Source organism: Hemiscyllium ocellatum, chromosome 7 (assembly GCF_020745735.1).
Source record: "Hemiscyllium ocellatum isolate sHemOce1 chromosome 7, sHemOce1.pat.X.cur, whole genome shotgun sequence".
Classification (NCBI taxonomy): domain Eukaryota; kingdom Metazoa; phylum Chordata; class Chondrichthyes; order Orectolobiformes; family Hemiscylliidae; genus Hemiscyllium; species Hemiscyllium ocellatum.
Genome location: NC_083407.1, coordinates 78,573,070 through 78,590,308, shown reverse-complemented (window position 1 = coordinate 78,590,308; position 17,239 = coordinate 78,573,070). Strand labels below are relative to the sequence as shown.

Sequence of the window (17,239 nt, the reverse complement as noted above, 5' to 3'; positions counted from 1 at the left end):
ATAAATGATCTTGCCACTATTTGAGATCCTCAGTTTATTTTCTGAGTAAGATTACATTAAACAATTTTAAAATGTTTTCATTTGATTTCTTCCTGTGGATCTTCTTCAAATCTTACTTGAAATCAAGAATTATAAATGATAAATGCACCAGAAAATGCATTCTATTGGCAAAAAGATTTGTTAGCTTCTCACAACAGTGCTTTAAACTTGACCAGTGTCTGCTTTACTTTCTAACAATGTGGGTGTGTTGTTCAGTAAACTGGCTTCAATCAAATTCATGCCTGTACATTAGAGAGCCAATCTGAAGCTCTGGTTTCAGGGAAGAGGCAGGAAGAGGAGAGTTGCCAAAAGTTGTCCCATTTAAAACATTCCCAGCAGAAGGAACATTGCAGAGTTTCAGCTGGGCCTGGTGCTGAAAAGGAACAGGAACACATTGGCCTGATGTTCGTGTATTGATACTCCACCACTGATCCATACAGACTCCCATGTCTGATATTTAGACATGGGGATCTTGGTGCATATGGGAACATTGCTGCTCTTTGCCATAACACTGGCACAATTAAGACTGGTAAAAAGTCAGGATTTTGAGACAGAAATTGGTAAGTTGTATGTTTCACAACTACTTTTGTAATTACATTCCTTACAACTGTTTTGTCTTTAATCACAGTATTTTCTTCGATGCATGCTGCTCAGTGTCAGGAAATGATTCTCCGAAACTTAGCAGGTTGTGTTCTGTTTTGTTAAAGGACTAGTTAAATGAAGGCTTCACATTATTGGAAATAGATATAGCTAAAATTCATCTTGCCTATGCAAAAGAAATAAGAGGCATTAAAACAGATTGGAATGAACAAAACACTACCAAGCATAACAGTAAAATTCCTGTTAGATTCATGAGAAGCCTCACTCTGGCAAAACAAAAATTGAAATCATAAAGAACTGTCAATTGTGGAGCAACAGTAGTGGCATTTGGTAAAAATCCAAGAATTTGTTTTAAAAGAAATTTATCAAATCTCTATGCTGTGTGCATCTGACGTTCACCACCCCAAGGCGGAGCCCTTAACAATTCACTGGTATTTTTTTTTCTGATGATCTTACAACAGCCTCTGAGTTGCAATGGGACTGATTAAGGGCCAGATGGTTTGTTTGCCACGTTGTATAAATGATCATATGAATTAACGTTTGCTTTACATTACACTGACAGCATCTGATTCAGTCCAGAGTCTTATGTTAGATTTTGCCAGTTCCAGTGCTATGTCACCCTTATTAACTGGTGAAGGAAGTCTGGCATTAAAGTACCTTACTCTGTATATGCTAGATGTTTTCGCCTTAGAGGGAACTGTTGAGAGTGTTATTTGTGGTTATGCATTAGTGAACTAAATTGGTTTATGTTGTGTTTATTGATATTTTGTCTTTGGAATTTATATTTGATATATAAACTTCACACAAACTCTTCTAAATAGTACTTGAAGTGATTTTAATATGTTTAGTGTGCTGTTACTATTGCCATTATTGGTGAATTGAAAATGTTGAATTCCAGCACTTACATTTCTTTGGTATATGACGCATTAATAGCAGGGATAAACAGACAGTTTGGTCATTGGAAACACATTCAAATGTTACTTATAACAACGTTATTTGCTGGTCAAGTTCACTTTGTAATATACAACTTTATGAGGTTAATAATACTGTGAATTGGAACTCTGAATGTGAAAGCATCTTTCATGTTTGATAATGTTTTCACAAGGTTTACGACTGTTATGCAGTGTTTGCCATATCTTTAAGGTAGATCATCATAACACAGCTTCAAAAGCTGAATACATGCACAACATGTACATTTATGAGGTTGATTTTGTGAGGAAGGTGCCATCACTTGGTTCACTGAGCACTGATGATGTTAAAAGTAACACATGCTCTTTGTACTGCACAAGTGCTTCTTAACAGTACAAGAAGCTGAAACTACATAAAGACCATCTGCATGTTGGTATGTTCCTGGGGGAAAAGCTTATACAATGATCCAAAATCTGTTTTCTATTCTCTTCCACCAACCAAAGCCACTTAAATGAATTGCCTGATTAATTTATTCCACAATGATATATAGCCATGGGGAAATAGATTACTAATCACGTCATTGCAGAAAAACTTGCCAAATAAAATCCACATCAAACGTAATGTTTCCCTTATGCTTTTGGTTGGTTCTAAAGAAAGCTTTAATGAGCAAAGATTAAAAGAAGTCAAAAGTCACAGACCTACTAGAAAGTAGATTCCAAATTGCTGAGGGTGGGCAGAGGTGGACTGATAGATATCTAGATTTTGGTTTAACAATTCATTTTTTTGTATTTGCACCAAATGTATGTACTCAAATAAATAGTTGCAGAAATATATTTTTGTTTATAAATGTGTTTTCAAACTGATGGCTTTCAATCCCCACATCTTTTTTGTTTTAAGTTTGACACCATATGCTTACAGAATTAAATGTAATTACAGTAATAAAATTTGCATCTTGTTGGATGTATGATTTTAAAATCAGTTTCCATACACATCTGGTTACTGCATCTTTTGTGTTTGGTTTTAACGAAGTAGAGATTTTGCAGTCTTGATCTGTTAGTGTCAGTTGAACACTTCTCTGTCAAACTGAATAGCCCTCATAAAGACCCGTAACTGAATCATTCTTAGTTCTGAATCAAATCCTGAACCAAAGGTTGAAACGCATAAGGCCTGTTTTGGGATAAGAAAGTTCATCCTTTGGGTAACTGTCTTCTGCTTTAATTTTCCAAATATTTTCACTGCGATGAAATCATAAAGAAACTAAAGCAAGAAGTCTGTTACTTATTCGTTAGCCTATAGAACACTGAATAACAGTATTTTTTTTGGGGGGGGGGTAGTTCAACCTAATTTTAGGGTGTGTTGTGAGTTAGGAGCAATTTACAAAGGACACCATAATTGCAGATGTTTATGGAGCTGTATGTAGCCCCCTAGTGGTGTGATGCACAAATTGAGGAATATACTCAGTATATTAAACTCCAAAGTGATCATGATCTGGGACTAATTCAGAACCTACAACTTATGTCACTAAGCTGCACAGGCACTTTGCACATGTTCTGTTTTAAAAAGCATATTCTCCCTACTTAAAGTGGTTGTTTTATTTTTCCCTAAGGTTGAAATGAGCCTGTACCAAGAGATGTCTAATTTATCATTTATTATAGTTTGAATTTAGTATGTATTTGTCACTTGTACTATATTCATGCATTCATATAGTGGCATAACTACCCTGATAAATTAATATTTAATAGGTTTATACAGATAACTTGACTGCAAAGAATCAAAATGTAGCCTTCCTTCCAGAGTGTAGATAAGAGTGCTTAGACTTTATTTTATCATAAGCAAAATATGATAAATAAAACCAGGAAACATGAATGATTTTGGCAATTGTTCACCACTTATCACTGAATATAAATTAAAAACATGAAATATTGTAAATGGAAACAGGACGGGCTTTGTTTCAGAGTATACTTGCGATGGTTGCATTGTGCATTTGTGTGGGAATAATACAACACAATGAGGGGATTCAGTGATGGGAATTCTCTGTACGACTGAACACTGATCAATGCAGAACTAATTTACTGGAAAATAATATGCTTGGATCAGGGTTCTGCTCAGTGACAACTTTCACCCTAATGTTAGAAGTTGGGAGTGGGACAGTTGTGATTGGATTTGTTATTATTTCATCCAGACACCAGCAGAGGTTGGCTGACATCTGAAGAAAAAAAAGTAATTTAAAATCAGTAATTTAATAACTAAAAACATACTGGTGAAGAGAACTTAGCTATATTGGTTTATATTGTCTGTCCCAATACTGGCTAATTTTCCTCCCAAATTCTCCTGAGGAAGAGTAGCCAAAAAAGGTCAGCTTTATGCCTTGTGTCTGGTCTCTATCTCCAGACTGGAGAAGCTTAAAGAGTGGGCAGTAAGGTTTCGGAGAACTTAAAAAAGGAGAGTGCTTCATTTCTCTAAAATCCTCACCAGCAATCTATAATCTATTGACCACTAATACAGCTGAAGGTCTTTAGGAATGACTGGGCATCTACCCGTTGTTAAGCATTAGGTTCTTCCAGGGCAAGCCTATGCATGTTTCATCAGACAAGTGAAAATGTGAAGGGGTTCGGGGGTAATGAGAAGCAATAGAGTGTGGTGGAGAGACAAAAATCTGCACTTTGGTTACTATACAGAAGGAAAATCTAGGGAAACATACCAATGAGACATCATGGTCCAACTCAAATACTTCAAAATGGAGGTTGAGGATGACCAGTGAATTAATTTCCAAGTGTTACCTTTCTTTAACTATTTGATTTTCCTCTGGGTAGCTTGAATGAGCACAATCAGAAATGATGAAAAAGGTAACATTATTTTATCACATTTTACTTTGATCTCTCCTGCCAAGAGTATTCGAAGATAGTCCTGGATCTCAGTCCTTTCCTTTCCTTACCTTGCCTTGTTTGTTCTTGGTTATGAATCCTGCTGCTTTTGCCTAAAGTTCCCTCTAACCTGTGTGCTGCACACAGCTGATTGGCATGTGCACACATTGATTTCTGATTCCTGATGTCACTGTTGCACACTGACCTTAGAGGTCCATGCAATAGCTGGTAAAATTACAGGGAATGCAACTCTTCCCTGCTGACTTGGTTCTATTTATAGTCTGTTTTTCTCAGCAGGCCACCCTTTTTAAATCAGAGCTGAAAATGTGTTGCTGGAAAAGCGCAGCAGGCCAGGTAGCATCCAAGGAGCAGGGCTCATGCCCGAAATGTCAATTCTCCTGCTCCTTGGATGCTGCCTGACCTGCTGCGCTTTTCCAGCAACACATTTTCAGCTCTGATCACCAACATCTGCAGACCTCACTTTCTCCTTTTTAAATCAGACCTGAGTGTTAAAGTACATTGGCCTTTTTGATTTTTGCATTTATTTATTTAAACTGAATTCAACTTTTCAAAATGCTTTCGTGTGTTTTGGATTCATCTTATGCTGTCCAATAAATATTTTCCAAGTGCAGTAAGGTAACCAATATGCACCTTAATCACGAACATGGAATAACAATTCTTGATCTATATGTTCCAGGATCCAATAAATGATGGAGAAAGTTTAATTATTTAATTTTGCACCTTGGATATGTTGAAGAGATTTGGAAAACAACTGTGACATTAATATGTAATTCAAATATAAAGGAAAAAATGGCGCAGATGCTGGAAATCTGAAATAAAAACATAAAATGCTGGAAACCCACAGTAGGTCTGATAGAATCCGTGAAGAAATAATTAGATTTTAGCTTTTAGTTTGATGGCTTTTCATCACAACACAATGATGTTATCTTCCAAAACCTAAGATGAGTCCAGATTGCACTGTTGGGTTGAGAGTTTTTCCTTTCTGTTAGGATCTCAATGATACCCTACTTGGGACAGTTGAGCTAGTTTCCTAAGCTTGAACCGATTGCAGAAAAATACTTAGCTTTTGTCACAAGTTGACAATATTGTGCAATGAGTATAAGAAAGCTGGTGTAGGAATTGGAAAGAAATGACAACATGGCGTGAAGGATGCTTTTCTGAGGTTGTGGCAGGAACACCTTGGATATGAACAACTCCCAATACCAATGCTGGTGAGGGCTTGACATGTTTTGTGCAATATTCCTCCCTGGGTAATTATTGAACCATTACCACATTTTCAATAAATTCTGCTGTAATTTAAACAGAGGACTGCCCATGTATGCCTTACATGTTCTTTTTTCTGCAATTATTAGCATCGGCAACCTGTGGTTCATTGTTTTTGAATCTGCAAACGGAATTTTGGCAGTAATTGCTTGTATAAAAGTGGAGACATGTACAAGACATTAGTAAGACCATACCTGGAGGATCATTTACAGTTTGGTCCCCTTCCTTGAGGAGGGGTGTAATTGCAATGGAAGCAGTTCAGAGAAAGTTCACTAGATTGATTCCAGAGATAAAGAGTTTGTCTTATGAAGAGAAACTAGACTTAAACTCTGTCTAGTATAACAAAATGCGAGGAGTTATAATTGAGGTACTGTACATAAAATGCTAAAGGGGATTGACAAAATAGATGTAGAAAAGATGTTTCCTCATGTAGAGCAATCTAGAATGAGAAGTCTTTGTTTTAGGATAAGAGATAGCCGATTTAAAACAGAGACGAGGGAGAAACTACTCCTCTTAAAGGGTCATGAATGTGTAGAATTCATTGCCCCAATGTGTGGTGGATGCTGGGACAGTGACTAAACTAAAGGAGGAGATAGGCAGATTTTTAATGAGTAATAGATTGAAGGCTTATGAGGTGTAGGCCGGAAAGTGGAATTGAGGCTGAGATGTTTCAACCATTATGGTATTAAATGGTAGAACAGCTCGAGGGGCTGAATTGCCTAGTCCTGATTCTCATTCTAATGTTTTTATAAAGAGGGAAGGTGCTCTGTCTTTGTACCTTGTGATGTCTACTGGACAGTCTAATGCTGACACTGTTCCACAAAATATTTCCATTCAAGGATTTCCAAACTTTAGCAGCTAGGTATAAAAAACAGTCACAAACTGCAAACGATGACACAATTATGTTAGTCCAGGCACTAAAAGTGAGAGACTACACAACACCCAGAAGAATACCATGCAAGGTGTCATCCATCATCTTCTTTGCTCAAAGTGGAATTATTTCCCTTTAATCTTCCCCTTTCTTCAACATCCAATTAAATTATTCTGGTAACCTCTCCTCTTCCAAGTCCTCTACCATGCTGCCACAGTTACAACTGTTTATGCTCCTCTGGTTGTGCGATTCTATTTGTGTCTCTGGCTGGAAGGTTACTCTATGTCTTTTACCCTAACAGCAGGAACATTGTAAAATTGAGTGAGGTGGCATTGGATGCTGTGTCCATTACTTGCTTATCTCCATTGCTCTGTTTCTGCTGGTCATGATGGCACTGAAGAGCTACCAGTACTCCTGTTAGCCAGAAGCTATGGAGCCAAGGTGCTTATCCTTCCTTGGGCAGGTGGAAGATAAGACTTCAGGCAACTAAATGCCTGAGTGTGTGGCACTTTGGGTAGCACTCCTGTCTTTGTGCTTCAAATCTGTGTTCCACTTTGTGACACTGCGTAATGTGGCCCACAGATGGAATATCGGACTGTAATTCTTTCTCATGCAGCTATGGTAGTAAGAACAGGACAGTTTCCTGGTCAGCCAGAACTGTGTCGTATGTACAGTCTTGCCACACTCAAAGTGTCCATGTGCAGGTTCTTATCACAGACATTAGTGTGGTCTCGCTAATGTCTTGTACATGTCTCTACTTTTATACAAGATCGCTTTAGCAATCACTGCCAAAATTCAGATTTGCAGATTCATCAACAATGAACCACAATTTACTGTTGCTAATTAATTGCAGAGAAAAGAACATGTAAGGCACACATGGGCTGTCCTCTGTTTATCTTCTAGCAGAATTTATTGAAAATCTGGTAAATATTCAACTTGTTTTGAGGGATAACCAGAAGAAGAAGAGAATTGTCTCCATGCTCATGTCTACCTGGCCACAGCCTCCAGGTTAAAACCCAATCTGTTTCCCCATCTCTCGATCTCTTCTGCCTCCTTCTCCCTATTTTAGATCACTGTAAAGCTGGGGTGGTTCCTTCGTGTTCAGGAGTTTAAACTCTCCTTTTCATTGTGAGCATGAGGAAACATCTGGCTGAGGCATTTTGAGAATATGCAATATCTCCTTCGCATCGTCAAAGGTGGAGGACGAGGAAGGGACATTTCCCAACTGTGAAGTTTCAATCAATGAGGGAGTAACCATTCCAAAGTCTGGGAATGTTAAGCAACATGATGGTATTTATAACGGCTTTTGCACATGGAAAGAATAAACTGTAGTTTTATTGGAGAAATTAAAGAGATTCCAGGGCTATATTTAGTCTGGGAGCTGCTGCTTAGACATCTTAGCCCTTGGATTCGCAACCCTGTATTTAAATAATATAAACAGTTTGGAGCAAAGGAAATACATTTGGGCAGCACAGTGGTTCAGTGGTTAGCACTGCTGCCTCACAGCACCAGGGGCCTGGGTTCAGTTCCAGCCTTAGATGGCTATCTGTATGTGCAGAGTTTACATGTTCTCCCCATGTCTGTGTAGGTTTCCTCTGGGTGCTCTGGTTTCCTTCCACAGTCCAAAGATATGCAGGTTAGGTGGATTGGCCATGCTAAATTACCCATAATGTCCAGGCTAAGTGGCTTAGTTCTGGGAAATGCAGGGTTAACAGAATAATGTGATGTTGTGGGTCTGGGTAGGATGCTCTTCGGAAGGTTGGTGCAGACTCAATGGGTCGAATGGCCTCTTTCTGTGTACCAGGGATTCTAACACTCCTACACAGAATTTGCATCAAATCACATTAGCATTGTCGGTGTGGGAGAGGGAGATTATGACCACAGAAATCACATGAGTTTGAGTTACATAGGAAGTTAAATTATTTAAAAAATCTCAGGGAACCCAGCAACTACAGGGGAAACATGAACTGCTGGATCCAGGAATTCATGCCTGATCACATTGCTAGATTCAGGAGTTAATCATAGAATCCCTACAGGCCCACTCAGTCCACACTGACCCTCCAAAGAGCATCTTACCCAGACCCCCCTACCCTGTGACCCTGCATTTCCCATAGCCAATCCACCTAGCCTGCAGATCCCTATTCACAATGGGCAATTTAACATGGCCAATCCACCCAACCATTGGACTTTGGGAAGAAACTGGAACACCCAGAGGAAACACGCAGAGGCACAGGGAGAATGTGTAAATTCCACACAGACAGTCACTCAAGGCTGGAACCGAACCCAGGTGCTATGAGACAGCATTAATGGCTAACCACTGAGCCACCTTGCCATCCACTGATAAACGTGTAATGTTAAAAAAAACCTGATTTAATGGCAACATTTAGGGGGAAAAGTGTTTACCACATATTAATGGAAAGTAGGGTTATTTTCCTTTTCAAGCATCCACAGCACTGACCTTCAGGCACCTATGGGGCCTGGTAAACAGGAATGATTTGGATGCCCCTGTGGTTGATGATACCTGATCACATTGCTGCTGAATCCAGGAGTTGATGCCTGATCACATTCCATCAAACCAATGTGAATGAACGGCCAGTCTCCCAAGATCTGCAACAACCATCCCTAATACTACTAAATCCCTTCCAAGATTTCTGATTTCTCCATATGCCTATATCCCCAACCCTGAGGCCTTTAATTTCTACTTTCCACCAAAGCCTATTTACAGCCTTCCTTGAGGCTTCTCACTTCCTGGATTAGTTCCAGCACTTTGTGGATTCACAGCCGACCAGACCATCCATCCATCTGCTTGGACCTCAGCCCCCAAGCCCGAGCAGGCTTGGGCCTATTTGGTCTGGCCTTTTCTTCAGTGCTCCTGACTTGACTGGATGCTACATCTGAAGTTAGGCTAATTCCTGACTAGGATAAAAATCACACAGCACCAAGTTATGGTCCAACGGGTTTATTTGGAAGCATTAGCTTTCGGAGCGTTGCTCCTTCGTCAGGTGGTTGTGGAGTATAAGACTATACTGATGAAGGAGCAGCGCTCCAAAAGTTAGTGCTTTCAAATAAACCTGTTGGACTATAACCTGATGTTGTGTAATTTTTAACTTTGTACACCCCAGTCCAACGCTGGCATCTCTAAATCCTGACTAGGAGCCTGTCTGCAATGCCTACTGTGAGTAATGGAGTTAAAAACTGCACAGCATGCAGAGAAACATTGACTTTGGGAATTCTGGCAGGTTGTAAGTCATTGGGACTCATTGGCCCTTGGTGGGTCAAGAAGTGAAATCCACCCTGATTTGACTGGAGAACTTAATTTGCCTTTTGGTACTTTATTTTACAAGTTTACTGGGTAGTGAAACAACTAATAGCGCTGTTGCTGGAAAAAAAATCAGCAATTGCTCTATATATGTTGATACCATCAAATCAAAGAAGGCATGATGAAAGTGGATGAAATGCAGGCAAGTTGCCGGGCTTGTGCAGAGATGTAAAAAGCTCGGAGTGAGACACAACAATTCAGCCCATTCAGTTCATTCCTTGCACAGACCATTTATGTTCATTATTTATTGGACTCTTCCCAATTAACTTAATCTCTAAGAGGACAGAGTCAGCAAGTGTCTCCCTGCAGTCCCTTCACACAATATTCACTCTATTGTCGACATGATCAATGCATAAATCCACCCTTGACTCTCCCCTGCCACACAAGCAACCTGAGAACTTGTGGAAATGATGGTTTTATACTCGTTTTTGTTTCTTTGTTGGATTCTGCTCAGAGTGAAGGAGGGCATTGTTTTTGTTTTCTCTAATCACGGCCATGAAAATGAGTTTAGGTCAGGATGTTATTATCCATCCCAAATTCCATTATTTCCGCTCAAGGGTTTGTTAATCTGATGGCAGCAGAGAAACAAAGCGACAGCTGAGGGAGCCCAATGCTGGAATCTGAAGGATGAAATAATGTGTTTCATCGAGCTGTTCAAAACTCATTACTTTAGATTTGACTTGTGCCATTTTCCTTATTCTTTTGTTTGGAGGCTTCCAGCTTCATTTGGGTCAGATAATTCTTTTCTCTGACTCTGTTGGAGTAAAGGGGAGAACAACACCGAAGGTGAGAGGTCAGGGCTATAAAGTTACCCACAACAACCCCCAATTCCTCTTGTGGTTACTGAGCGATCAGGTAATTGAAGAACATAGCAGGCTAGGTCATTAAAGTTGACAAATGAGCAAGCTGATATCGTCAAACATTTTCATTAGATTTCTGGGTTTCCTAAGCGTTTGGAGTAAAGAATTGCAGACTTCTGCACATGATCTGTAGAGGCAATGCAAGCTAAAAGGACTTTGACTCAGGTCTAAATAAGTAACAATTTGTACACATCAATTTTCAGTTCGCATGGAGATGCCATAATTCCAAGGTTTTCCAATTAAATTTTGGCTCTGTCATACTGAAAATCTTGTACAAAATCATAAATGACATCCATGTAACTGTGACAAAGGTGAATTAGCCCTCCTCATTTTTTCTTGACCTGTCTACAGCCTTTGATATGGTTTACCATGCCACCCTCCTCCAAGACATGTCTTTGACCAGTTTGGTAGGAATGCTCTCCTTGGGTCTTCTCTTATCTATTGCTGGCCACAGTATTACTTGCAAAGGCTTCTCTTGCTGCAGTTGAACCCCTACCTCTGGTGTCCCCCAAGGGTCAAATATGGACTCCATGTATTTCGCTACAACATGATGCTCTCTTGGCAATACCTTGTGAAACCTGAAGGAGTGGTATCAATTTCCATGCATTTGCTGATGACACCCAGCTCTACTCACCCTGCCCCTTTAGTCTTTTCCACTAACCTGAATAATCAGACTGTTAATCCAACATCCAGTTCTGGGTGAACAGAAATTACCTCCAGTAAATTATTTCTAAGACTGAGCTTTTTTTTTTGGTTCTGGCTCTACTCCATTTTCTAGCTACCAACTTCATCCCTCTGTTGCAATAGTTTGGATGAAACCAATCTGGTCTGGGATAGCATGGTGGAGAAATGCGAGGTGTTGCACTTTGGGAAAGCAAATCTTAGCAGGACTTATGTACTTAATGGTAAGGTCCTAAGGAGTGTTGCTGAACAAAGGGACCTTGGAGTGCAGGTTCATAGCTCCTTGAACATGGAGTCGCAGGTAGATAGGATAGTGAAGAGGGTGTTTGGTATGCTCTCCCTTATTGGTCAGAGTATTGAGTACAGGAGTTGGGAGGTCATGTTGCAGATATACAGGATTGTTGGAATATTGCATGCAATTCTGATCTCCTTCCTATCGGAAAAATGTTGCAAAACTTGAAAGAGTTCAGAAAAGATTTACAAGGATGTTGCCAGGGTTGGAGGATTTCAGCTAAAGGCAGAAGCTGAACAGTCTGGGGCTGTTTTCCCTGGAGCATCGGAGGCTGAGGGGTGACCTTATAGAGGTTTACAAAATTATGAGGGGCATGGAGAGGATAAATAGACAAAGCCTTTTCCCTGAGGTCAGGGAGTCCAGAACTAGAGGGCATAGGTTTAGGGTGAGAGGGGAAAGATATAAAAGACATCTACAGGGCAACTTTTTCACACAGAGGGTGGTACGTGTATGGAATGAGCTGCCAGAGGAAGTGATGGAGGCTGGTACAATTGCAACATTTAAAAGGCATTTGGATGGGCATATGAATAGGAAGGGTTTGGAGAGATATGGGCTGGGTGCTGGCAGGTGTGACTGAATTGGGTTGGGATATCTGGTCGGCATGGACGGGATGGACCAAAGGGTCTGTTTCCATGATGTACACCTCTATGACTCTATAACTCTATGACAATGGTTAGTTCTGCTGCCTCACAGTGCCAGGGATCTGGGTTCAATTCCAGCCTTGAGTGATTATGCAAATTCCATATTCGCCCCATGTCGGTGTGGGTTTCCTTTGGGTGCTCCTGTTTACTCTCACAATCCAAAGATGTGCCGGTTAGGTAGGTTGGCCATGGTAAATTCAGGATTCTGGGGAAAAGATGGGGGACTCGGTCTGAGTGATAAGCTCTTTGGAGGGTCAGTGTAGACTCAGTGGGCGAAATGGCCTCCCTCCGCATTGTAGGGAGTCTACAATTCTATCATCTGAATGTCAAATCCGACTCTGAGATTCTAACCACATGTTTCTGACATCTCTAAGAATTGTTATTTCCACTTCTGTAACAATGCCTAACTTGGCCTCTGCCACAACTCATCAGCTGTTGAGGCCCTTGTTCAAGCCTTTGCAAACTTGAACATATGACAATTCCAACACACCTTTTGGATGACTTTGTACATTTTACCCTCTACACGTTCCAAGCAATGCAAAACTCTGCTGTGTCTTAACATGTTCTGCATTTTCCATCACATCTTAACTTGCAAACCTATACTGGCTTCAGTTTATACATCACTTTGATTCCAAAATGATAAGCCTTGTTTTCATGATTTGTTTTCATCATCACTCTTTTTCCTAAGCTTGTCTCCTTCGTTCCATTTGTTGCTCAGTGTCAAATGTTGCTTCATTATACACTTGTGAAGTGCCTTTAAGATTTCATTACATTGATAAGTACTAGATAAATTCAAGTTCATGCAAATGATGATATTTCTTTTTATGATAAGTATCAGAATAATTAGTGCATTTGCTCACAATGCAAATTTGACAACGCAAAGATAATTTGTGACTCTATGTTCTGGAATTCTGTGGAGAAAATACTTTTTCAAAGGACAACCATGTATTGCAGGATTCACAAATGATAACATACAATTGTGAAGGGTCAGGACTTGGGAACATATGAAATGGTGTAGGATTTCTTGTGCCCCTTACATTCTTCCACAAGAATATTATTGAATTTCTACATTAATTACACTTTCCCAGCAGATCCCAACATCACTTAATACCTCAGTAGTCAGAAACTTATTGGCCTCAATGACCAAACACAGGATAGACAATTCCAAAGATTCACAATCCTCTGAGTAAATACATATTTCCTCATTTCAGTCCTGAATAAATGATGATTTACCCGTACATTATGAATCCTAGGGCTCCACAGGAAAACAGCCTCTCTGCATCTACTCAGCTGTACCTTTCAAGAGTCTTATACGTCTCAGAGAGGTCACTTCTATTCTTACTACGTCAAAGAATATATTTCCATTTTACTCACTCTCCATTCGTAAATCAATTCTGTCAGCCCAGGAATCAATCTGGTGAACCTATGTTACATCACCCGTAAGGCAAGTATATCCATCTTTGGATAAGGAGATCAAAACCGTGCACAGTTCATTTTGTTTACTCTCTTATACCCATAAGTTTATCACTGCAGCTTTAGGATTACTATCAGCCTGTAAAGTGTAATCCAGAAGGGGAAAACAAAATAAGACTCATGAATGACACATACTGGTCCAACTCATTTTCTATTTTTCTCAATAGGATCCCTATATGACCAGGGCAAGCATTTTCAAGTATTACTTTTTAGGTGAATGACAGCTTGCAGCTGACATACTCATCTTTGAAGCCATTACATTTGTTCCTATGTTGGAAGGGTCAAGACGGATTGCTGGGATGGAGGCTTTATCGTATGAACATTAATTGCATCAGCCAGACTTGTATTCACTGGCATTTAGAAGAATGAGAGGGGATCCTATTGAAACATATAAAATTCTAACAGAGCTAGACATACTGGGGGTAGGGATGGAGATTTCACAGGCCACCGAATCCAGATAAAGGAGTCATGGTCTCAGGTATGTGGGCTCGGGGTTGGCCATTTCAAACAGGGATGAGAAATTTTTTCACTTGGGCTGTGGAGGCCAAGTCACTGTATGCTGTAAGTGCCAACGGGAATGGGAAGCAACAAGGAGGATGGCATTAACTGTGATACATTGAATGTTGGAATGGTTTCAATGAGCCAAATGGCCCACTTCATATCCTCTTTTCCATGTTTCTATCGTGAAATGTTGCTACACAATTCATGCTTCATTCAATTTGATCATGACTATAGTGTTCTCCTCCCTCCCATTTTCGCTATTCCATTCTTCTGATACTTAATTTCAGTAGAAGAATAATTATGTAACTCAGCAAAAAATTTGTTGTGTATCTCAGCAAGTTCCATTTTGGAGGCATGTCTTCGACTGCAGGCAGGTGGCCTTACCTATAACTTAAGAGTAGCCTTGTGTTGGATTTCTGAAATGCTTCCTCCTTTCAGGAATTTTCCAGACTTTCCTGCATAGGACAACAGTTTCTGCTAGTTTATTCATCTTTTACCCTCACTCCCAGCAATATTAAAATGAGCCAAACAAACATTCATTGGTAGGGCAACTGCTGAGGCAATTGAAAAGGCTGAAACCTGGTCCTCTGCACTTCTGAGATAGTACCGATATGTTTAGGTCCATATTTCAACATTTGAGCCAGAAGTTTCATTCATTCTGAACTAATCATTGTGGTAATCTCTGGTTGGTCCTACAAAGGAGAAGGACATCCAATCTATGGTGCTTATTTAAAAATGTCTTGTAAAATTCATTATGCAGTTATATGGGCAAAAGGAAAACAGATATGTAACAGAGGGTGAGAGGATAATGACAATGAAAAACAATTGCAGATGTATTAAGTTACTGACAAGCAGAAGATTCTCTAAAGTGCTCTGAATCCCTCTTGTGCTTTTTTTCTCATAACTTTCAGTTTTTTGAAATTCTGTTTCTCTTCATGCAATGCATGCTGGGGTGAATGACATAATTTTCTGCAGCTTGAGTTATGTTATAAAACTTTCCAGTCAATTTTGGCTCGGAAACAAAACATTTACTGTGTTTATAGGATCCAAATTCTCTGGAAAGTTTTAGAATACATCTGCTGAACATAAATTGGTTACAGTGTATTCCCAGAATGTATTACATGTAGGTTAAATATGCCTTGATTAGTTCTGAGGATGAGAGGAAGTGGGGCAATTGTCTTGAGGTCAGGAATTCTTCTTTGCTGCCTAAGTGAAGAACAGAATCTGATTAACTGCTCCTGTCTCCTTTTCCCAGTCACAGGAAGCCAGTCTGACATGTGATCAGAATAATCCCCTGGTGTAGGATATTTGATGCTTCAAGGATAAGGTCAGAAAGTGAAGGGTAGAAATTAGAGGACATCAAGGAGGAGAGGGGGAAATAATGGGTCAATAGGAGATTCGAGACTGCAACTGGGGAGCAAGCAAGGGGATAATCGGAAATAGCAGCGGGGAGTGTGAGAGGTGATAGAAATTTAGAGGTGAATCATGGGTTATGAGTGCAATGGAGGTGAGGGGGTAGTACTGTTGGATGGTGGTAAGGTAAGCAGGAAAGATGGATCCAACAGCTAAGTAGAAAGAAACTAGTCAGCTTTAGCATGCAGTCTTCCCATCTCTTTAGCTGCTAGTTTAAGAAATACAGACTGTGAGATGTAAACTTAATATAGCCATTAAATATGAGGTGAGAAACCTCATTATAACATTTAACTGATTAACCTGCCTGTTTTTTTGACTCCATTTAAGCTGGACATGGATGAGTTAGGACAACTGGAATTCTGGTTTAGGAAATGTAACCTTTATATCCCATGCCACTTGTTCTGGGGATTTGAATCACTCAAGTTCTAACTGCCGTGAACCTTTCCTCAATGCAACACAATTTATAAAACTTGGCAAGTATAGTCGTTGCCACTATACTATTAGTAAAATCACTTTGAAGGAAATAAGCAAGGCAACTGGAACTTGATTTAATGGTCTTGTTGGGGGTTTTGTTGGTTTTGATAAACTACTTAGTACTCATACAGATAAACATGATATTTTACAGATGGTTCCTAGTTTAAATTGTAATCTAGCTTATTGTTTTAATCATAAGAAGGACACTCATATATTTGCAAGGAACCATTCTAGAACTCTCTGTATTTTATTTTAACTACCGGACATGCTAAGGAATAGGAGAGCAATATGTATGCTTTGTAAACAGTTAAGATTCTCAAAACACTAACAATTTAATAAAATTATTTTTTCTTTGATCTCAACATTCCAACAGAACCCCTTTCTTAACTGTTCAATTGTATCAGTTTCCTCTTCAATAACTTGCTAAAACATACATTTTGTTTAAATGTTTTGTCTTGCACACATCAAGCCAGTTCACAAAATTTCCAGCAACTGTACTCACACTGTATGAGAGGAGAGTCTTAATTGATTGACAAGTGGAGTCTACTTGGTAGAAGTATCACCATGGAGAATGCACCAGTTAATGATAATTGACAGTTAACTCAACAGAACTTTGTTTAAATGTAAATCAAGCATATTGTCACTGGTCAAGGCATTGGGCTGAGACTTGGAGCAGAGAATGGCTATCACCAATTCTGTTGAGTTAGAACAGGCTCAATGTGTGCACATATTCTCTCTGTCTGCTTCAAACAGATCCCTCTGTATTTTCTAATATACTCAAGTGCTCCACACCACATGTCTGACTGACAATCGTGAATTGATTTTCAGTGCAATTCTTTACAAAAATGATTATTTACTAATCTTGTCCAATTGCAGAATCACATCTAATGTCAGACAATGTGATGTGGGTTTTGCAAACACAGGCAGGTTGGGTATGGACACTACATTGTATGATGTGAAAACCCAAAGAGATAAGCTGTTTTTCCAATCTTTGGGACATATGACATCTCATTTGCAA

At 39.5% G+C, this 17,239-nt stretch overlaps 1 protein-coding gene across 1 annotated transcript in view; it reads left to right on the top strand.

The window, feature by feature from the left end:
* The first annotated feature begins 369 nt into the window (after positions 1 to 369).
* The window catches only part of col5a2b (collagen, type V, alpha 2b), a 273,958-nt gene continuing 257,088 nt past the window's right edge, over positions 370 to 17,239 (top strand). The window contains exon 1 of the mRNA XM_060827360.1: positions 370 to 599. Coding sequence (XP_060683343.1) covers positions 503 to 599 — 97 coding nt within the window. The 5' untranslated portion in view covers positions 370 to 502. The remainder of the gene's footprint in view (positions 600 to 17,239) is intronic.